At 40.9% G+C, this 19,316-nt stretch overlaps 1 protein-coding gene across 2 annotated transcripts in view; it reads left to right on the top strand.

Annotated features, from left to right (window-relative positions):
* The window catches only part of TBXAS1 (thromboxane A synthase 1), a 244,347-nt gene that overhangs the window by 81,628 nt on the left and 143,403 nt on the right, over window positions 1–19,316 (top strand). For both annotated transcript variants that reach the window (XM_026119805.2, XM_064513928.1), the window contains one exon: window positions 11,280–11,332. In XM_026119805.2, the coding sequence (XP_025975590.1) occupies window positions 11,280–11,332 (53 nt within the window). The remainder of the gene's footprint in view (window positions 1–11,279; window positions 11,333–19,316) is intronic.

Here is a 19,316-nt window from a genome sequence, read left to right as displayed (position 1 = left end):
TGCTCAGCGTGGTCCTCTCCCCTGCTGGGCTTGGTGTTGTGCGTTTCAGTCACTTTTCTTCCTGATCCCTTGTTTCAGGGAGACCTGGCATGGTTTTCCCAGCGTGTCTGTTCTGTGCTTGGATCGCACCAGCTACCACTGGGGTGGCAGTCTTTAAACACTGTGTTTGGCTTCCAAACAGAACCTGAAGAGTAACTTACCTAATGAAAACACGGAGATTTTGTTAGTGTATATACATATTTTTTAAGCTAGGTGAAGAGTCAGCTGCCTAGTGTGACTTGGCTATTGGGGCTGCAGCTCACCTTATTCCAGAAGAGACAAGACTCTTCTGTTCTGTAGGAGATCTTCTAGCATGTTTCTTTACGTAGTGGTGTAGTCTAGGTCTGCTGTATTTGGTGGATTGTGGGTCTGGGAGTCGGCTGAAGTTCAGCAAACATTTGTTAATGCTGCTAGCATGAAGATGCTTAAAAGTCAGCAGCCAGTGTGCCCCGTTGTGCCCTGCTGAATAAGGGCCCACCTTGTGTGTGTGTTGAGCTGGTTTGTCTGCCCTTAGCCATGTGGCTTTTCCCAAGGTGCTGTGTGATAACACGGTAGCAAAAATGGGCCTGTCATGCTTATGTCTAGCCTGTCTGTGCTGCAGGTAGCAGCATGCCTAGCTCTGCATCAGAGGGCAATGCAATCTATAGGGGTTTTGTTTTGTTTTTTTCCTACTGTCATGCTTGAGAGCTTGCATCTGTATGAGGTGGGAATTAGATGAGTGGAAGTTGGGCTTGTCCAGCTATGTTAAAATAAAGAACTAGTCATAGCATCTTCAAGTAATGCATTAAGTAGCATGATTAATGTCTGTCATATGTAATACTCTTGCCAGATCTCTTTCCTTGATGGAGTACCCCACGTGCAGCGTGGTGTGTTGATTTGGGGACTGTTCTGTGTCTTAGTGTCATCAAGATAAAAGATCAGAATATGGGAGCTGAACATAGATGGAGCTTGTGACAATCTTTAGTTCTTTCAGGTTTTTGTTTCATAGCTTCAAACTTGGTGGTCACAGACAATTAAGTGACATTGATTTTATAATCGGTTTATAAACCGTTGTAGAGACTGCCAGCTCTACACATGGGAAATGACTCTGAGGAGGCCAAGTAATGTTGCTTCTAAAGGCTGAGGTATTCTTGAAACTCTCCTGTCTAAGTAACAACCTGCTTTGGTGCTAGTGAGTTTACAAGGTAATATGAGATAGGCCTAAATCTGCGTGAGGAAAGGAAGCTATCACTCTAATTCTGTTGATGAAGCTGGAAGATTTGCATATGGACATGTAATTTTTCCCACAGTGGTTATTTCAAAGTCCCTTTGCACTCTGTACTGCCTAAGAGAGACTGTTGCACAATAGGACTGTTTAGTATCTTTTATCCTGAAAAATAGCTTTTTCATAACCTAAAGGAATCTGCTGTTGATGGATCTGAGGAGGAGGGGGGCACTCTTCAAAAGCAAAACTCCTCACTGAAGGGAAGGAGAGTCCTTGCCTCCCTTGGTTGGGAGAGGAATCAAATTTCATTTCCCCCAAATGCAAACTGTTGCAGCTTAGGACAGTACTGTGCTGTCAGAGTACTCCTGAAATGTTTGTTTTCCTTAGATTTAGCCATGATGTCTGTCTGTCTGTCCTGCTGATGAGAAGTTTCCATTTGCTTAGTTTATGCAATTGCTGCTCTGCTTCCCTTAAGAGAGAGCAGTGAAGAAAACTAATAAAATTCATTCACCATTAGTAAGATGTGCTGAATGTTTATGCTAATCCATTTGAGAGACATTGAGCATACAGTGAAAATACACATTGCAGTGGTCTTCTATTGCACAATGAATTCCCTCCTATAGAGAGTACTGTAATTCACTGTTTTCCTGTTGTAATTTGAAGATGTAGTAATATTAAGAAAGGCAACAAAGATGGTTAGCGATCCAGTGGAATTTCAAACAAGAAGAGTTTGTGTAGAAGAGAATTATGCTCAGTTTGTAAAGAAGATGACTTAGAAGGAATTTAGTGGAAATTGTACAGAGAGTCTAGTATAAAAAGAGCAGTCGTTCCTTTCTCTTTTTTTCCAGTGTCTTGACTTATTATAAATATGTTTATCGCAGGATCAGAAATTGCAGTGAGTTTGTAAGACCCCGTATGGAGCTGTTCATGAACATGTCGCACAAATTGTATTTCTCTTTATACATGTCTCCATAATAACATGTTTTCTGTTTTTGATCAAGGTTCCTAGAAGCCTGAATAGGTGTCTTCTGTGACATTTACTATTAACCAAAATAAGAGCCTAGCAGGTTTAACTGTTGTCTAGACAATAGTCCTAATAAAAATAGTAAGGTTGCAATTCTAGCTCTACAGCAGATATAAACAAGGTCTAAGCTAATGGCAGGCAACTTTCAAGTAGAGAAAAAGAAATATTGCTTTAGCCAGTGTATTCAGTTTGGAAGAGTCATCACTGCAAGTATCAGGGAGTCAAATACAGCAGCTGGGATAATTTGAGGGTCTGGATAATTTTATGACTAATTGCATTTGTAGCTATGCATGTTATGATGAGAGTAATTGAATCTTAAGCTAACAGTTGGTTGAGGAAGAAACCTCCCTCTGTTTAAAGCATTTTAGAGTTAACTGGCTATGTGAGGTTTTTCTTCTTGCCTTTCTCTTAAGCCTCAGGCATGTGATATGATGGAAAGTTCAGAAATATGTCGGATTTGTTGATATTCCCATCTGATATAGTGTATATGTTTCTGTGGAGGAGGAGGAGTGGTTTTCTAAGATACTAGCAAGGAGGACTGAGAAACCTGCAACTTCTCTCTGGCTTTGCCATTGACTTCTTGTGTGGCATTTGGCAAATTGCTTAATCTTTGGTACTTCTAATTTCCCACCTGTAACAAACAGACACTTACCATCTCAGAGACATTGTGGAAATAAGGTTTGTAAAGTGAAATGAGATTGAAAGTAGAAAGACAAAATAAAAAAAAGTGGGAATCTCATTGCAATATACCAAATTAATGTCTGAGGCTGTATCTACATGGAAATACTTTGGAAAGTTGAGGTGAATCAACTAGAAGTGTGAATGCAAGTGTGCGTGTATGAAAGTGTATCAAATTGTTTTCTCCAGAGAAGAGTGTTTTTTCGTTCTGGAAGTGGCTGTATATCACTTCTAGGAGCACAGGACTGACCTAGATGGCCTAGATTATTGATCCTATGCTCCATTTTTTTTCTGAGTAGCCACATCATCTCATGTCCTCTGTCTCAAAACTCTTTGGGGTTCTTGCCTCCACTATTCTGTTCTAAAACCTTACAACTTTGATAGACTTCAGCCTTCATCTCATTTCTGGCAACATTTATCTATGGCCAGTTTATACTCATTTGATCTTTCAGTAATGTAGGCCTTTATATTAAATAAGTATTTTCCCTCCCTGATGATTACTCGCAAGGCATTTATAGACAGCAAGCATATCTCCTCCCTTTGGTCTACTAAAATGAACCTTTGGTTTGCTAAAATGAACTCTCCTAATTACTACTTGTAAGACAGGCCTCTTGCTCCCTGAGGATTGTTGTAACCCTTCTCTTCACTTGTTCTATTTTTAATTCATTCCTTTTGAACGTGACTCATCAGATTTGCATGCAGTATTCCAGAAAAAGTGTATCTCAGATATAGTATATTTGTAGTTTTCATCGCTTTTGTCGTTCAGCATTATTGTGTGGTTGATGCATCCATCCAAGTTTTTGTTTTCTCCGTCATTTTCAGCTTATAAACTCATCTTTTATTGCAAGAATTCTTCTAGTTAGTATAATCCCTCTGAGGGCATGTTTCCCTTTTAACTGAGGACTCTTATCTGTTGGAGTTATTCAAGTTCTTAAGGTCCTCCTATTGTTCTGATATGACATCTCAATTTTTTTCCTTGCTTAGGACACCTCCAGCTTAGAACTGTTAGTGCACTTCATTAATGTTTGTATGCTTTTTGAGCCAAAGACAGTCCTTGAAACATTAAACAAGATTTGTCCCAGGACAGACCCTTGAGAAATCTGCGGGTTCCCTCCTTTCATACCAATACTTTTCCTTTCAACACAGTCAGTGCTCATGACCCCTGCAGCTTGCATGATTGCCACCTCACAGTTTCATCCTGATCTTCATCCTTTTGGGTGCGATGATTCTTCAAGTGCCACCAGACCAAGTGCCTTGCCGATGTCTGTGTAGATCTGTCACAGATCCCTTACCTAGAAAATATATTATCTTTCCAAAGAAAGATATGCTGGGTGCATCCCACTTCTCATTCTTCTCTCTAGCTCTCTTTCCTTTGGATAGTTCTTCTAAAGCAGCAGTGCCAAGTTTTTATCAGTGGACCAGTAGTGGTACACGAGGGAATGTTAAATGACTGCAGCTGCTGCATGTGGCTATGCCACTTAGACCATAGACCATGCTCTTGGTTACAGCTTGGATTTTAAAACATATGGTGGACTTTGTGAGAAAATGTGAGGACTGTGTGGGCTCTATGCGCTGAGAAATCTCGCACGCTATTGAGGTCAGGTGCACAACTTGGTATTTGTTTGCTTGGCTTCCCCTGCCTCCCACCATCTCTTAAGTTACCAACCTATTAGGATCAGCCATTAACCTGGTTAATGGGGAGAGACAGCAAATACAAGAAAGGGTGATGTGCTTTTCTTAATTCCCTCTTGGAAACCTAACTGTTTTAAACTGTAAATGTCTTAAGCAAAGGCCGAAAAGGGCCCAAAACATGTCTTGCTTTTGTAATACAGGCACTCCCAGATAGGCTAGAACGAGATGAAGCCGTTTTCTCCTAATGGCTTTACTGAGAAATGGGATTGTGCTCTTTGGGGATGAAAGGGTGGTGCGCTGCCCAGACTGCCCTGGCAGCTTTGCATTGGCTGCGTGCAGGGTTTTGGGGAGAGTTTCAATGACTGAATTGTATTATGTTGTGTGATCCTATGGGTGATGTGCCTTAATCCCTAAAGCCTCTGGCCTCTCTGACTGGAGAAAAGGTAGCAGGGGGAATGAGAAGGGGGAGATGGAGGTGCGAGTTGAGGACAGAGAAAGGGAGAGCTCCTTGCAAGGGGGGAAATAACCGTCCTTCAGTGAAGGACTTGAGCAGTTTCTCAAAACTGGGAAATGACGCCACCTTGTTCAAGACAGCAAGGGCTAATATAGTAAATAGAAGGGAACCTTCCTTCGTGGTTTTCTTGAAGATCTGTAAAGGTAAAAGAGAATTTTTGTAATTTGTTTGGTATTTAGTTCAGGTAATTTTTGTGATTGTATAATGAGAACGCATTGTCCAAATTTTCATATGCAGATTCAATTAGCATTTGGTTAATTAGCCTTTACAGATGAGGATTAACTTAATTACATAACACTAACCTCTCTTAATAACTATAAAGGGTAGGAAGGCTGCTTTTAATATATTTGGAAGGTCTATATGTGTTTTTTAAAATCTGAAATGGCACATACATAAATTAAACCAAATTGCACACAGAGGACAGCTATTAGGGATAACGATCAAAGGAAACAAACTATGTACATGGCTTGGTATCAGGCTAGTTAGTAGTTCATGCTGTTTTCCTTCTCTTGTCTGCTGGCATCCTAGTGTTTTTGCTAGAATTATTACTGGCAATGATGTACTGTCTAGGGGTCATCCCTTCAAAGTGGGCTGCAGTCTGATACAAGTTTGCTTTAATTAAATGTTAGCTTGTATTTCAAAAAAAGATATATCTATATCGATTTGGGTGCTAGGTTATTAGGGGTTGGGTTTTTCCAAGTGGTCTAAGGAAAAAGACACTTGAAGCCTGCTGAATACTAAAAATTTCATCCACAAATGTTGTCATTCATTGTCATTATCTATCATAAATAACTGTATAGATTTTTGTCTCTTCATGTGAGGTGTGTGCTCAAAGAGCAATGCTTCAGTTTATTAATATCATAATGAAATGAAGCATGACTTCTGCCCGCAGGGTGGGGAGGATGAGGGCTGAGTGTATATGGGAAGAGGAATGAGATACGGAGTATTTGGCTTCTGCGGTTTGAATCCAGGCTGAGTGTGCCCTTTCCAGGAGCCTAAGTGACATGAACTGGTGCTGTCAGTCCAGTTCCTTGTGAACAGGAGCTGCCATCAGATACCATCACTGCTGCCATCCCCAGCCAAGATGTGTTTGGACATGCAATACCCCTTGTCCCCACTCCTAGAGGTGCTCTTTTCAGGTCAGGGTTGAGATCCTCACAGCTGACAAAGCAAAAAAGCTTGCCTTATTTTTGCCCATACCTGGTATATTCAGTGGTTAGGGAATTTTTGGATCCTGTCCTGTCAGTGTGGTACTTTCAAGAAAGGGGTAACAAAAGAAGGCTTCTTCCCTTGGCTGTTCTTGCATGTGTAATGTTTCCTAATTGCAGTGGGTTTTGAGGGGCGTGTCATGCCAATCCTCACGCAGCTCAGTAGCCTTTGTGGTGTCCAGTACGCTACCAAGTGCAGGAGCAACCCTCACTGTGTTCTGGGAGTAATTTTTTTGAAGTCCGAGTTTTGAGCTACATCTGCTGGATCCCATCTACACGGTCGCCTTGAAACCATTTTATCTAGTGACTCTTAAGGACCATAGCTAGCTTCATAAGCCAAATGATTTATTTTACGGCTGCAGGAAGCTGAAATGTTGCAAAGCATCCTCTGCAGTTTGGGTCACATTAAGCTTACACTTTTAGATGCAGTCCCCATTTGCAGTCTGTGAGATCAGCTGGCATGTGGCATCTAACGGGAATAGGTCTGATATGCCTAACGTATACATCCCCAAAATTGAAATGCAAAATACTACTGGCTGTTTCTGAAAACTTTGGCTTAGTGCCTACAGCCATTTTCAGCAAGTAGGAATGATGACATTGCTGCAGATTTTTGAGACTGTGAAGAACTAGCAAGGTGAACGTACAGCAAAGATGAAATTGCTGAAGGATCCGTCTTGGAGTGGCAGAATCTATTGAAAAAAGAAACGGGGATGCTTGAACCTTCCTGAAGCCCTTTGATTTATGTGCTGCACAGGCTAAAGTCTCAACGTTCAATATCTCAGGATAGTTGGCAGTGGCCGGGTTTTGCTCCAGCTGATGTAACCCCAAATCCTGTTTCATTTGGCAGGGCTTGCACCTGTATCCCTGAGAGCAGGGTATGGCCCTGCGAGTGGTTTTGCACGCAGATACATCTGATGATATATGCTCAAAGGAAGCGGAGAATGCAAATTCCCTGTAGGGAGGCAACCGCCAGCCATGTAAACAAAGAAGCCTTCTGGGTGTGCAGCAGTCAGCCCACTTGAGCTGCTGTTTCCATGGTGTACCAGATGCTGTAAAATATGCTTTCTTCAGGGAGCGAATCCTTGCATACTCCTGCATTATCTTGTTTGATAATGGGCTGTCATCAGGCTGGTACCTCACTGTCGGGGCCAAACGCAGCAGTTCCCCCTTGCCCTAGCCCTTTTCGGAGTTGTTGTTTATGGCGATTCACGTGCTGCGGGTTTCCAGACAAAGAAAAGGGCTAAGTAATTTTTTTCTAACTTGGAACAGCATTACTGACCATGTTTTTACACTTCATTGTTAGGAGTGATTGTTTAATATGCTGCAGTTCTTCCTGACGTGCTTTCTGTCAGCTCATAATATCTTGCATCGTTTTGCTTTTCAGCTTTCTTCTGTTTTCCTAACAAAAAAAAAAAAAAAAAAAAAAAAAACCAACAAAAAAAAAAAGAGTACTTCTGTTTCCATTTTTCACTGTTCCCTCCTTCCTCACACACATGCTACATCATTGCAGAGTCTGATTTATGGTGATGTAAACCACTAGGTACGTGTCTAAGAGGCACAGTTTCGGAATTTGCTTCCTCATCTTTTTGTTCCCCTGCTATGTGGTCTTGGAGAGTCGAGGAGAGGTCTCTATCTGTATTTTCATGAAAAACAGTTTCTGGTGGTGGCAGGTACTTAGTTGTCCTGTGCATATTACATACAATTGCAGTTATAAAACTGGGCAAACCTGCAATAATGCACCTTGGACCAGCTTGACCTCAGCTAATGTAAAGTTACCAGTGGTACTTATGAAACTTGCTGTGCTTCAAACATGACTCACTGGAGGAGGAGGATGTTTTCAAGGTACCCGTCTACTGGGAGCTGTGTTCAGCGATGAAGCTGCAATACTGGCAGGGCTACATGGATGCAGCATATCCCCTCGCTGCATGTTTGAGATAGCTTAAATGTATATAAGTATGAAGGAGCTTGCATCTCTCCTAGATAGTCACCTTCCTCACAGCTAAGGCTGTCCCTTGAGTTATACCTCTGAAAGTCTTGCAGATTCTCAGGATAGCGTTGTTAATCTTGATATGCAATTGAGAATGATAATTGTATAGAAGAGAAACATCAAAAAATGTGAAACTTTAATCAACTATAGTAACTCCTTCTTCCTCACCCCTTTCGTCTCCCCTCCAGCTTTCTCCTCCCTCCCTCCCTCCCTCCTCTTCTCAGCGGTGGCTCCTGGTCACATCGCCAGCCTTGCCATGCTCAGCTGGAGACGGGATACACGCACAGTCCTTCCACCTTGCTCATGCTCCAGCTACTGCAGCCCTTTGGTGCTCTGCACACGCCGGTTCCCATTGTGCCATGAGGGGCCTGGTGCGACCTGCTCCCTGGTGCTCGCCATGCCATGCCCTTGCAGTGCGAGGGGACTGGAGTGGCCGTGGGTCCCTGGGGGGGACGGCGGAGGCAGAACTGTGCTGTACCGTGTGAGTGAGTGAGCGAGATGTGAGAAAGTGTCCTGGGGCATGGAGAATAAGTGCTTTCTTTACTCCCAAGGATGCTTTCTCACAGTTTCCCCCAGATGCTTTCAAAGCATATACAGCTTTCAACATCCTTCCCTGCCCCCATCCCGGAGGTGTGTACTTCTTGCTTTGAGGGAAGGAGGAAAAAAAATAATAATAAAAAAAAGCGTGTAGTTAATTTTAAGCTGTTGTAATCCTTTAGGAGACCTGGAGGTGGAAAACCAGTTATTGGTTAACAGGCCTGATGTGAAATGTGTTCTGCCTGACCCCTCTATTGCAATGAGCCAGGAGAAGGGCTTCCAAGAAGCCAGCTTTCTGGAAGGCTTTTTTACTGAATCATTTAGAGCATCGGCTTCTTGTAAATGTTAATATCCTGCTGGCTCACTGGAATGCAGCTGGTGGATACAGCAAGTGCAATATGTATGTGCCTGCTTGCAATCCAAGGCAAAATTTAACAGATGATGTTTAGGCTGCGGTTTAGGATACCCTCTTTGAATGTTTGGGCTAGGAGGGAGGAGGACTCAGGTATGGACCTGATGCTGCCTTGTCTCAAAGTTCCTCTGTCCCGCACGACTGATAACGCTCTGATATGGGAGTGTTTTACACCCCAGTTGTGCTCGGGGCTCGACTCTGCCTGGTGAGGCCGAGCGCTGCCCTGCGTCGCTCTGATGCCTCAAAGTGGCTGTAAATCTTTAACCCACGTTTATGCAGATTGGAGCCGCTCTAACAGACAAGGCGGCTGCGGGAGACCGCCCGGCACAACCGTAGGTGACTGCTTGAAGGACAGAGCTGGGGAGGGTCTGGCCCAGGGTTTCCTCACGTGTCAGTTAAGAAAAGCCAAGGGGCAGCCTTCAGAAAGCTGCAGTGATGCAGCTCCAGGCTGAAATCCTGCTATTGTGGAAGTTTTGCTATAGCACAAGGCAGGTTGGCGTGAGTGGGTATGGACCTTTTCCCCTTGCTCAGAAACTGCAGATATAAACCTTTCCGAGTTAGTGGTGCACATATGTGATAGTGCAAGGTCTTTCTCACAAATGCTTTGTCCAGTTTAGTCTTTGCATGTTAACAGACAAGGCTTTTTTTCTTACTTTAGTAGTAAAATATTTTTCAGATAGGAATATATATATATTTATGGCAATCATTTAAACTATCCCTTTCTTAATTTTATCCTTTTGGGTTTAATTTTTTTCTAATGCTTATGCCATCCAGTGCTTTATCTTTTTATCCCATATGGAAAACCTAAAGGTCCTGCCTTAACTTGATGGCACATTGTCCTGTAGAACAAACATATACAGCTCTGTGTTTTAAAAAAATAAATAAAAATAAAAAACAATCAAAGGGCTCTATAAGAAGAGTTGTATGTTGTGGCAAGTATGTTGCTAACTTGAGTGATAAATCAAACTACTGTTGATTACCAGATTTTCTTTCGTTTGGTGGGGGAAAATGTTCCCAAAGCGTGCACACATTATACCGTACCTTGTTCATTTATTTCTGTGGTTTATTTATTTCTGATATTTCATGTTGTTCTATCTAGTATTCTACAGTATGTCATAAAAAATAAGAAAATTTCAATATGAGACCTAAGTGTATTCTACTTTGTTAGTGAATTTTCTCTGAAGAATGAAGATAGATCACAATACAGTCTTTCTTGAATTAATACAAATGCAGATTAATGCAGTCAAATGTGTTATTTTTCCATAGACAAGTTCAAACACAATACAGTTTGATTCTCAGATATTGCAGATTTGTTGAAACAAATCTTTTTCATATTCTCTTTTGGTGATACATTTTACACACCTTTCAGAATAATCAATTTGAATTCATTTAGGACACTAACAATTTAGTATAGTGGCAGATTTATTTATATAAATGGATACCAATTTTCATCAGTTATGAGAATGAAACATGGTAAAAATTCTAGAGGTCTGCTAAAATAAATCAGCTTACTATTCTGCAGAATCTCCCGGGTGACTACCTCATGCTAAACTCCAACTTTGTGGGATTTTTTTAATAATGTAACTAAAACAAACAAAAAAAACCTTTCATGTTCTTTGTATTTCTTTTGTGTGTAATAAGTCATACTGTTGTTAATTTCTGTTTTTTTCCATCCCTACATATGTAAGAAAAATAATTGAGTCAAGCCCCCAAATCATGAAATTAGTCAAAAAATATCATGGAATGGTAACATATTTTGGAATGAAATACATGAGAGGAGGGAGAATTTGTTTTTCAAGTCTCTGAGAAAAACATGTTTCATGGTTTTCTGGGTCTTTTTGGTTTGGGTACCCCCCCCCCCCCCCCGAGTCATAATTTCTACACTCTATTTTAACAGATTGACAAAGAGAGAAAGATGAGATTTGGGATTAATGACTCCCCAAGTTGAGCTTCAAAACTGGCGTGAGCAGTAGCAATGCTGTGTGATAGGGTTTATGTCAAATCCTGTTCTAAAATACTGTGATTTTTTTTTTCTTTTACCCAGGGCTTTTGGGAAAGCCACACAAAACTCATAACGGCGTATGGACCTGTTTGTGGGTAAGTTTAGCAGCGCCACTAGCTTTCTGCTTTTGTGGCTATTGCTGTTTGCTTTGTTTTGGGTTTGTTTGAGAGAGAGGAGAAAATATCAAGATTATGTCCAGCAAAATGCAGAGTGCAGCATTTCAGGGGTTAGAGGTGGAGGTTGTTCGATTACATGCAGAAAATAGCCTCGGCTTATGCTTTAGGGTTGGACTTCATTTTTCCCTTTCTAATATTAATTAAGCACCCTGAGTTTAGTCTTTTTCAGCACTGTACAAAGCTGCCAGCCTTCAAAGTTCTGCTTTCATTTGCATACTCCTTATCCTTATAGTGAATACTGGAAATCATAATTTAATGTCTTAAAAATAGTTTATGAAATAGTATGAATTTTGTGCAGCTCTTGCCATCTATATTTATGCAGAAATCCTAAATTTAAAATATAATGAATGGATTATAAGGTAAGGCATTCCTCTCTGTGTAGCTCAGCTGTGCTATCTTAACAGTTTATTAGAAGTAAAGAGGGTTTAAGCAATATATTCTTTCATACCAGCACTTTCACATTTCTGTGAAAATCGTTTCTATTCTGAGAACTACTTTACAGGTGTCATTATTTTAAGTGGAAATGAGGTTATTTCATGGTAACTTCTGTTGTTGTGGTCAGTTGGTGTTTCTAGTGTACTTATTATTTTAATATATAAGGACTGAACAATGTCCACAAAGTACAGACAATGTCAGAAGGCTTTCTCCTGTGTTCTTCAGAGCTTTTAAGACATGAGTAAGAATGCATATGTGAATGTGTATGTGTGTGCGCATGTTTGTTCATAAATGATATAAATATGCTTTGGATGCTCTTCCAATAAAAAAAAAAAAGCTCTATCGGAAAGAAGCATTTGATGCTGCAGTTGCAGCCCTCTTGTGGCATTTATGCTTAGCCCTAAGGACAAAGTGCTGCAAGAAGAGATGGAAATAATGAAGTGCATTGGTTAAGTTCCTGTCTAAGAAGAAACAATACAGTGTGTTGGCTGGCCAGAAATGGAGAAAGATGTTCATTAACAGTGTGGCAATTCATATGTTGTGTAACAAATGGAGAGTGACTGAGGCGTATTAGAGTCTGTGACCTTTGGTGTGATGTCTTTAAATGACAATAATGTAAGAACACTGGCATTCATTCCTCAGTGTATTTCCCTCCTTATTAATATCATCCCTGTTTTTTCTAAGCTGAATTGGAGACAAGTTGCTATTTAGTCTCTGCCTCCTCACTTGGCCAGGCAGAGGCTATGTCGTTGGAGAAAGTGGTATATAATTGCACTGTCTGAACGGATGGATAGAAAGTTTCATTTTTTCCGCTCTACTCATAGCTGTTAGAGAATGAGAGAAAGCATTAAACCTTGGTGAGATTGCATAGGCTACGTAGTTGGGTGGTGGTGGTCTGTGGGGACGACTGTCTCCTTGGGACCTGGTGGGCAGGAGCAATGAGCAGACTGAGCATAACTGTGTCCTCTTTATCGTGTGCCTGTCAGATGCGATTTGTGAGGGATCTGGAGGCTGGCAGAGAGTAAATACTGCTTTTGACATCTCCCGGGAAAATAAAGCTGGGCTCAAACATTGCTGTGCTTGAGGTGAGCTTTGTTTGTAGCTGAACAAAGATATTGTAATACCTGGCTTGCTAAGCTGGTATTCAGTAGGTGTGGGATGTACAGGGGGTATTTATCATGGTCCTGCCAGTCAGTGAAATTCTTTCTCCTTCCCTGTATGTCTTCTATAGGACTCTTTCTATGGATTTCTCTTGAAATAGGCAATGAACGGTAGGTATATTTATGTGTACAGTCCCAGCAAAGTATTGGATCTAGCAGGCTGGGAGAAGATGTGGCATTTTGCTGCTTCCAGATTGAAAACTGCTTTTCAATAAGCATAAAGAGCAATGATCTTTATTTCTACAGTGGTGAAGTGAGTTGAATACAAATCTTTGGAACTGAAGCCTTTTTTTCTTTCTAAGGTCACTTGAATAGTCTGAATGATACCATCACAACTGTTTTCTTTTGTGTGTGAATTGGTTTCCTTGACAACAGGATGTCAAATCAACTTTTCAGCTTTAATCAAGTCAAAACAATATATCCCTTCCATTCCAAAAGGCCTCAAGTCGTAGAGAATTATTTCAAGTAAGGCTTTTGTAGGTCACAAAACCATTTTTTTCCTTCGCTCCAGTGTGCGAATCCAAAGGAGAGGTGATAGTGTTACTCTTTTATGGAGAGAGACAATGCAAATAGTCCTCAGTTGTGCATGTGTGCTGTGAAAACTGCTGTCTGTTTTCATACAGAGGTGGCCCATGATGGAGGCCAAGGGGGTAGCAAACGACTACAGGGAGTTCATGTCCCAGGCATCGCATTTGAAGCGATTATGCAACAGAAGGATAGCTTATGGTTAATTTATAGTTTGAAGTACTTTTGATAAAAATATCTCCTATAAAATATATGTGCTGGTGCTCCACACCAAATGTAAAGTGAAGAATATCCTATTTGGAAAGCAATGTATTGATGAATGTTAAGATTTGTGTTGAATATTCTCCTTTTTATGGTAGGAGTTTTGCAGGAAAGTAGTCTTGGTTTCTTTGGAGATTAGTGGCTTATGTCACTTAGTTTTGGGTGAACTTGCATGTTTTGACACTATTCTCACCCACACTGTATCCAATTGTTCCATTTCAATTGTAGGCTATGGCTGCTCATGGGAAATGGGTGGTAAGAGGAGAAAACCTTTGAGAAACAAAGAGCTTCAGGGCTGCAGAGAGATGAAGGGGGAGAGTATACTTTACAGAGTCAGAAAAGCAATTGCTAGAACATTAGCAGAGCTGCAGAGGCAGTGAGTTAATTTTTGCTTTGTATACACACTCTGTATGGCTTGGATTGCTGATTGTGATCACGTCATTATGACTTTATGGCACTGGAAGTGTGTATGGGTGACATGGAATGGGAGAATAGTGCCAAAGTAAGGATTCTTGGCCTAGAGAACACACCACCAGCACAAGAACAGAAAATACTTTACAGCCTTCAGTGCGCAGGCGATAACTGCCTCTGGGATGAATGAACCTATCCTGCCGCTAGCCGTAGCAGTGAATTTGGGCTCCAGGAAGAGTGCAAGAGTTTATAACACATACCTCACTGGCCATAATCAAGGAGTTATAATGTAACATTAAAAATGAATGAAATTTGTGGGGGGATATTCTTTCTTCACGTACTTTTGCGTATGAAACAGCTTGCAGTAGGTCAAAGCCTGTTCTTACTCCTCCTTGACTGGAGCTGTCAACATCAACCTGTTACAAGAAGGCTTGCCAAAAATGCATTGTTCTCTGGGCTTGCTGCTACTATATATTTCCCCCATGTTTTTCATGTTTTTCTTGAGGAAAGTGGAGGAGGCCATAATATAGTTTTTTAGAATGTGGTCACAGATTTTTGCAGAAATAGCACTGGAGTTGTTCTTCATTCCACTATTTTGTTTATTATTATGAACTGATTTTGAACAGGTCTAATGAGAATCATGATTTAAAAATAAATAATTCTATATTATTGTGAAAAATCAGAGTAAAAAGTGGGGTGAAGAGATAAAATTGCGGAAGTTTGTGGATTATTTTGAAGTACCTGATGCCTTCCTCACATCTTGTTAAGGAGATGGGATCAGGAATAACTACCTCACCCGCAGTTAATTATGGCTATTTAAATTGTATCTAAGGTCTGATTAAAACCAGGACTTTGCTGTTCTAGGCGTGTACAAGCAAAAGACAGAGTATGGTCCTCAGAGCTCACAATCGAGACAAAAGGAGACAAGGCAAAGAAAGCAATATAAGCATTGATCAGCAGACTGAACTCTGTAATGCCAACAGAAGTCATCTCAGTTACATGAATTTGTGGGTAGAGGAAAAGCAAATTTGCAAGCTACTTGCGAGACAATAAGTGGAGTAGAAAGTAGTTCAATAAGCGCTAAAGCGAAGATGAACAAAGTAAGCTAGAGACGAAGAGACAGGATCCGGGAGGAGCAAGAAGAGGGAACTAGGAACAAACCGTTGCTAGAAAGCTGAAGACAACTGGGGAGTTTGGACCCAGGGTTGCCAGCATGTAAGCTGGCAAAGGGAGTCAATGGGCTCAAAATCAGCATTTTCTGAGGGGAGTAGAAATTAATCAGTATGTTTCTGACAAAATCCAGTTGGAGGCCATTCTCAGCTCCTATTACAAGCACCCGCAGCAAACTGCACCTAGCCACGCTGAACCTGTGCTGGCTCCAACACAAGCATCCCGGGGCCGGCACAGTGCTGCAAAAAGCATTTCAAGGTGCAGGCGCAGAACTGAGTGTATGGACGAACTCCCGAGCACCTTGCGAGAACATGGATGTGAATGGAGCTCCATATCCATGTAAAGTGGATCTTGCTTTGTAACTGGTTACTTCTAGCACATTTTCAAGTAATACACAGAAAGCAACATAAAAGAAGACAGACTGGGTTTTCTCAAGGCATTTATGGAACTGCACAATGTCCAATCTATGGGTCTTTTTTTTTTTTTCCTCTAAAAGACTTTCTCATATTCCTTAAGTCATTCCTTTAATGATTTCCCAGTAATATTGGAATCAAGACCAAGCCTGATCACTTTAGGTGGGTGGGCAGTTTAAAGGATTAGGATAGATCATGGAGCCAGTCACTAATGTGAAATATGGCCAGGGGTTAGTTATGATTGTAAGCTGCTCTGGCAGCTGACTGCTTTCCAGAAGTCTTTGCAGACTAAGTTAATTGTGTCATAATGCTTGACACAGTCTCTCCCCAAAAAACACCATTTTGGCAAATGAGTCCAGAATCCATGAGATGTGGACAAGAAACAGGCTTTTCTCCCTGCTACTCCTGGCCTTTGCACCAGGGCTGAGGTGTACTAGTTATTCATTGTCAAGGTTGGGGCTTTCCCCTCTTGTGTATAAAAGAGGGACATGCATTTCTGGGATTTGAGAATCTGGAACTTTTCACAAAGTGTCACCCTTCCTTATCCCCTCCTTAAAACACCTAGATAAGAACCTAAGCTGAATAGGGGCAGAGTCTCATCCTGCAGGGAACAGCTGAAATGTTCATCATATAGTTAATTTGTCTGAAGAAACAGTGTCTTTACTGCCATTTTAATTTCCCAAACTTGTTTTTTACCTCTCAGTTTCTAGCAACTTTCTAACTTTATTCTGCTTAACATGGAAAGAATAATCCTAGGACAGATATTTTCTTCTTTGTCTCTGAAGGCTTATGTAAAGAAATTTTTTAATTTGATGAACAACCTTATCCTGTTTGACTTCATCTTTTACATTGAAGGTCTGATGGACTTACTGTCTTAACTATGGTCCTTCCTTTATATTTTAAACAATTTACTACTACATATTTCAGCTAGAGAAAATCATGCCTAGGCCAGGATGGGGGGAGGGAAGTAAAACAGGCATCCTGTTTCTAATCTATATGTCCTCGTAATTCCTATCTCACATTTAACCTGATAAAGATTTTTGTTTTCTTAAGAAGTGATATACTTCTTGGCCAGAGTAAAGTCTTTCATGTTAGTATTTTGTCAAGATTTTTTTCTCACTGTTTTTCTTCATTTAGGTATTGTGATAAGGTCCTTTGTCTCTACAGGATTGTTAATCAGCCCCAGAACTACTACTGGGAGTTAGTTATCTGTTTTTCTCCTTAAACAGCTGCTAACTGTAGACCCAGTACAGGAAAATCCTTAAACATGTGCCTAACTTTGAACACCTGAGTAATGCCATTAAAGTCAATGGTGCTATTCAACATGCTTCAAGTTAGGCAGAAGTCTATCTGTGTTGCTGAATCAGGGCCATAAAAGAAACGATTGTGTTTGTGCCTGAAAAATATTTAACTGCTGTTGGTACACATAAACACCTAGGTTTATTGTAGCTGGAAGAAGTTAATGGGGAGAAAAATATTTCTTTCCCCTCCCCACACTCTTTTGACAACACTTTGCATGTAGACAATTTTACCATTCCCTTGTGTAATGTGTTAGCCATTCTTTCTGAAATGGAAAGACTATTTCAAATATTGACTGAGCAATGTGAGAATCTTAATATTTTTAAGTTATAAGTAAAATTTTCAGAACTTTTTTTTTCCTTAAAAAGCCCTATAAGGAACTGGAATTTATTAATATAAAAAAATAGAATTGAAATTTTAAACAATTGTCTTAAAAAATAAGCCTTACTAAAATGTAATGTCATGGTACAATGCTACACCTCCTTTTGACTCCTCACACTTGCCATTATTAGGTATTGGTTATAGTTACAATAGTTAAATCAAGCTGTCTAGAACAATTCTTGAGAGTTATTTAGGGGTATATCATCACTAGTTTTTCTTCTCTCTAGAGCTAATTGCTCTTAACATAGCCTTTTAAGTGACTGATGCCTAGAGATTTACCCAAAAGGTTATATACCACGTTTCTTGAGAACTGGAGTCTACTATCTACTATTATTGTTACAGTTCTAATAGCTTTTGTGGGCTGCCTGATCATTATGGAGCATTTTACGTTTGCAGAGTATGGAGACCTGTAGGATGCAGTTTATAGGCAGAATTTATGGTAAATTAGTTGGCTAGCTTAATTCTGCTATGTTTCAGATGTGCTTGGGTCTCTGGGACATTGCAAATTGATTCTTAGTGTATGCTAGTAATGCTGAAGGCATTCATTAATGAGCTCTTTCTAGCCGTGGACAAAATCCTGCATCTGGACTATGGCCTCCCATGACAACTGTGCAACTTGAGCTCATCTACTCTGAGAAGGCTGTTGTTAATTTTTATCACTCTTGGAGTCCCAGTTGGGTCTGGGGACCCGATCTTTTAGGGGTTCACGAAGCAAGGACCTAAAGGCCCACCAAAACGGTGCAGTCCTAGCCTTTACCACAAGTAAGGTCATTTAGATGGAGAAGATTGATGCAAGTGGTGAACCCTCCTGCATACAAAACTAAATTTTTCCTTCTCTGTGATTCCTGGCCTCACCCTGGGGTGGCTGAGGTTCAGGCTTGTGTTCTTTTCTGCATTTTTTTTTCTAAGTTTCTCTCCTCCGTCTGTGGCTGCTCTGTGACTCTTCTGTGGCTGTTCAAGCCAATGTGAGTCAAAGACCTGACGTAATCTTTTACACCTCTGGAAAGGGAGTGTGAAACCCAACCAAATTAGGCAGGCAATGTCTTATACTCGCTTGGCAAGGCAGCAAAGGACAGTGCCTGTCATCTGCAGTATGTTCATGATGCTCATTTCTGCACTTGTGCTGTGTGCGATGTGCTGCAGTCATCGTTTCAGTGAGTTAGTGCTTGCGTAGGGGGAATACCCACCTGGTCAGTCCGGCTCCACCGAGATAGTGTTGGCAGGTTGTAGAAAGGCTCTGTATGAACAGCAAGAACTATGTCGACTCCAGCAATTGCGAGGTGAAGCAGCAGTGCAGGCTGTATCCTTATGACATTGATTAGCAGTTGAGGAACCTGATTAAACTCAGGTCTGCTTCTGGATGTGCTGATACCAGCTTTGGCTGAGAGGAGGTTTTATTTCTGAGAAGTGTTTCTTAGTTCCCATGTTTCCTTTCATTTTGTTAGTGCAGCACGCAGCTATTAAAACAGTCCTTGGGAGCTCCAGGTTAAGATTATTTGAAAACTGAAGTTTCTTTTGAAAATGTGCTGCCTGAGTAGCGTTTTATGCCTACTATATGGTATGGCTGATCTTTGAACTGTGCTGCTCGTTTCTTAGCTAATTAATGCTTAAAATCATCATTTTAAAGGGTTTGGGATGGGACTGCTTAACAGATTGCCTCCTCTTATTGTGTAACAGTGTTATGATCAGCACCTGCGTACCAGACTGTGTCTTCCTAATTTAAGGGAGGGGGAAGGAATATTCTGAGTAAGACCTATGTTTACAAAAATGAGTTTCATAGACTTAATTTCACCTTGATCTACCCACTTCACCTTGATCTGCCAGAGCCCAATTTATTAATCTTAACAA

This window comes from Dromaius novaehollandiae, chromosome 1 (assembly GCF_036370855.1).
Source record: "Dromaius novaehollandiae isolate bDroNov1 chromosome 1, bDroNov1.hap1, whole genome shotgun sequence".
Lineage (NCBI taxonomy): Eukaryota > Metazoa > Chordata > Aves > Casuariiformes > Dromaiidae > Dromaius > Dromaius novaehollandiae.
The sequence above is the reverse complement of the archived record's forward strand: the minus strand, read 5'-3'. Positions and strand labels throughout refer to the sequence as shown.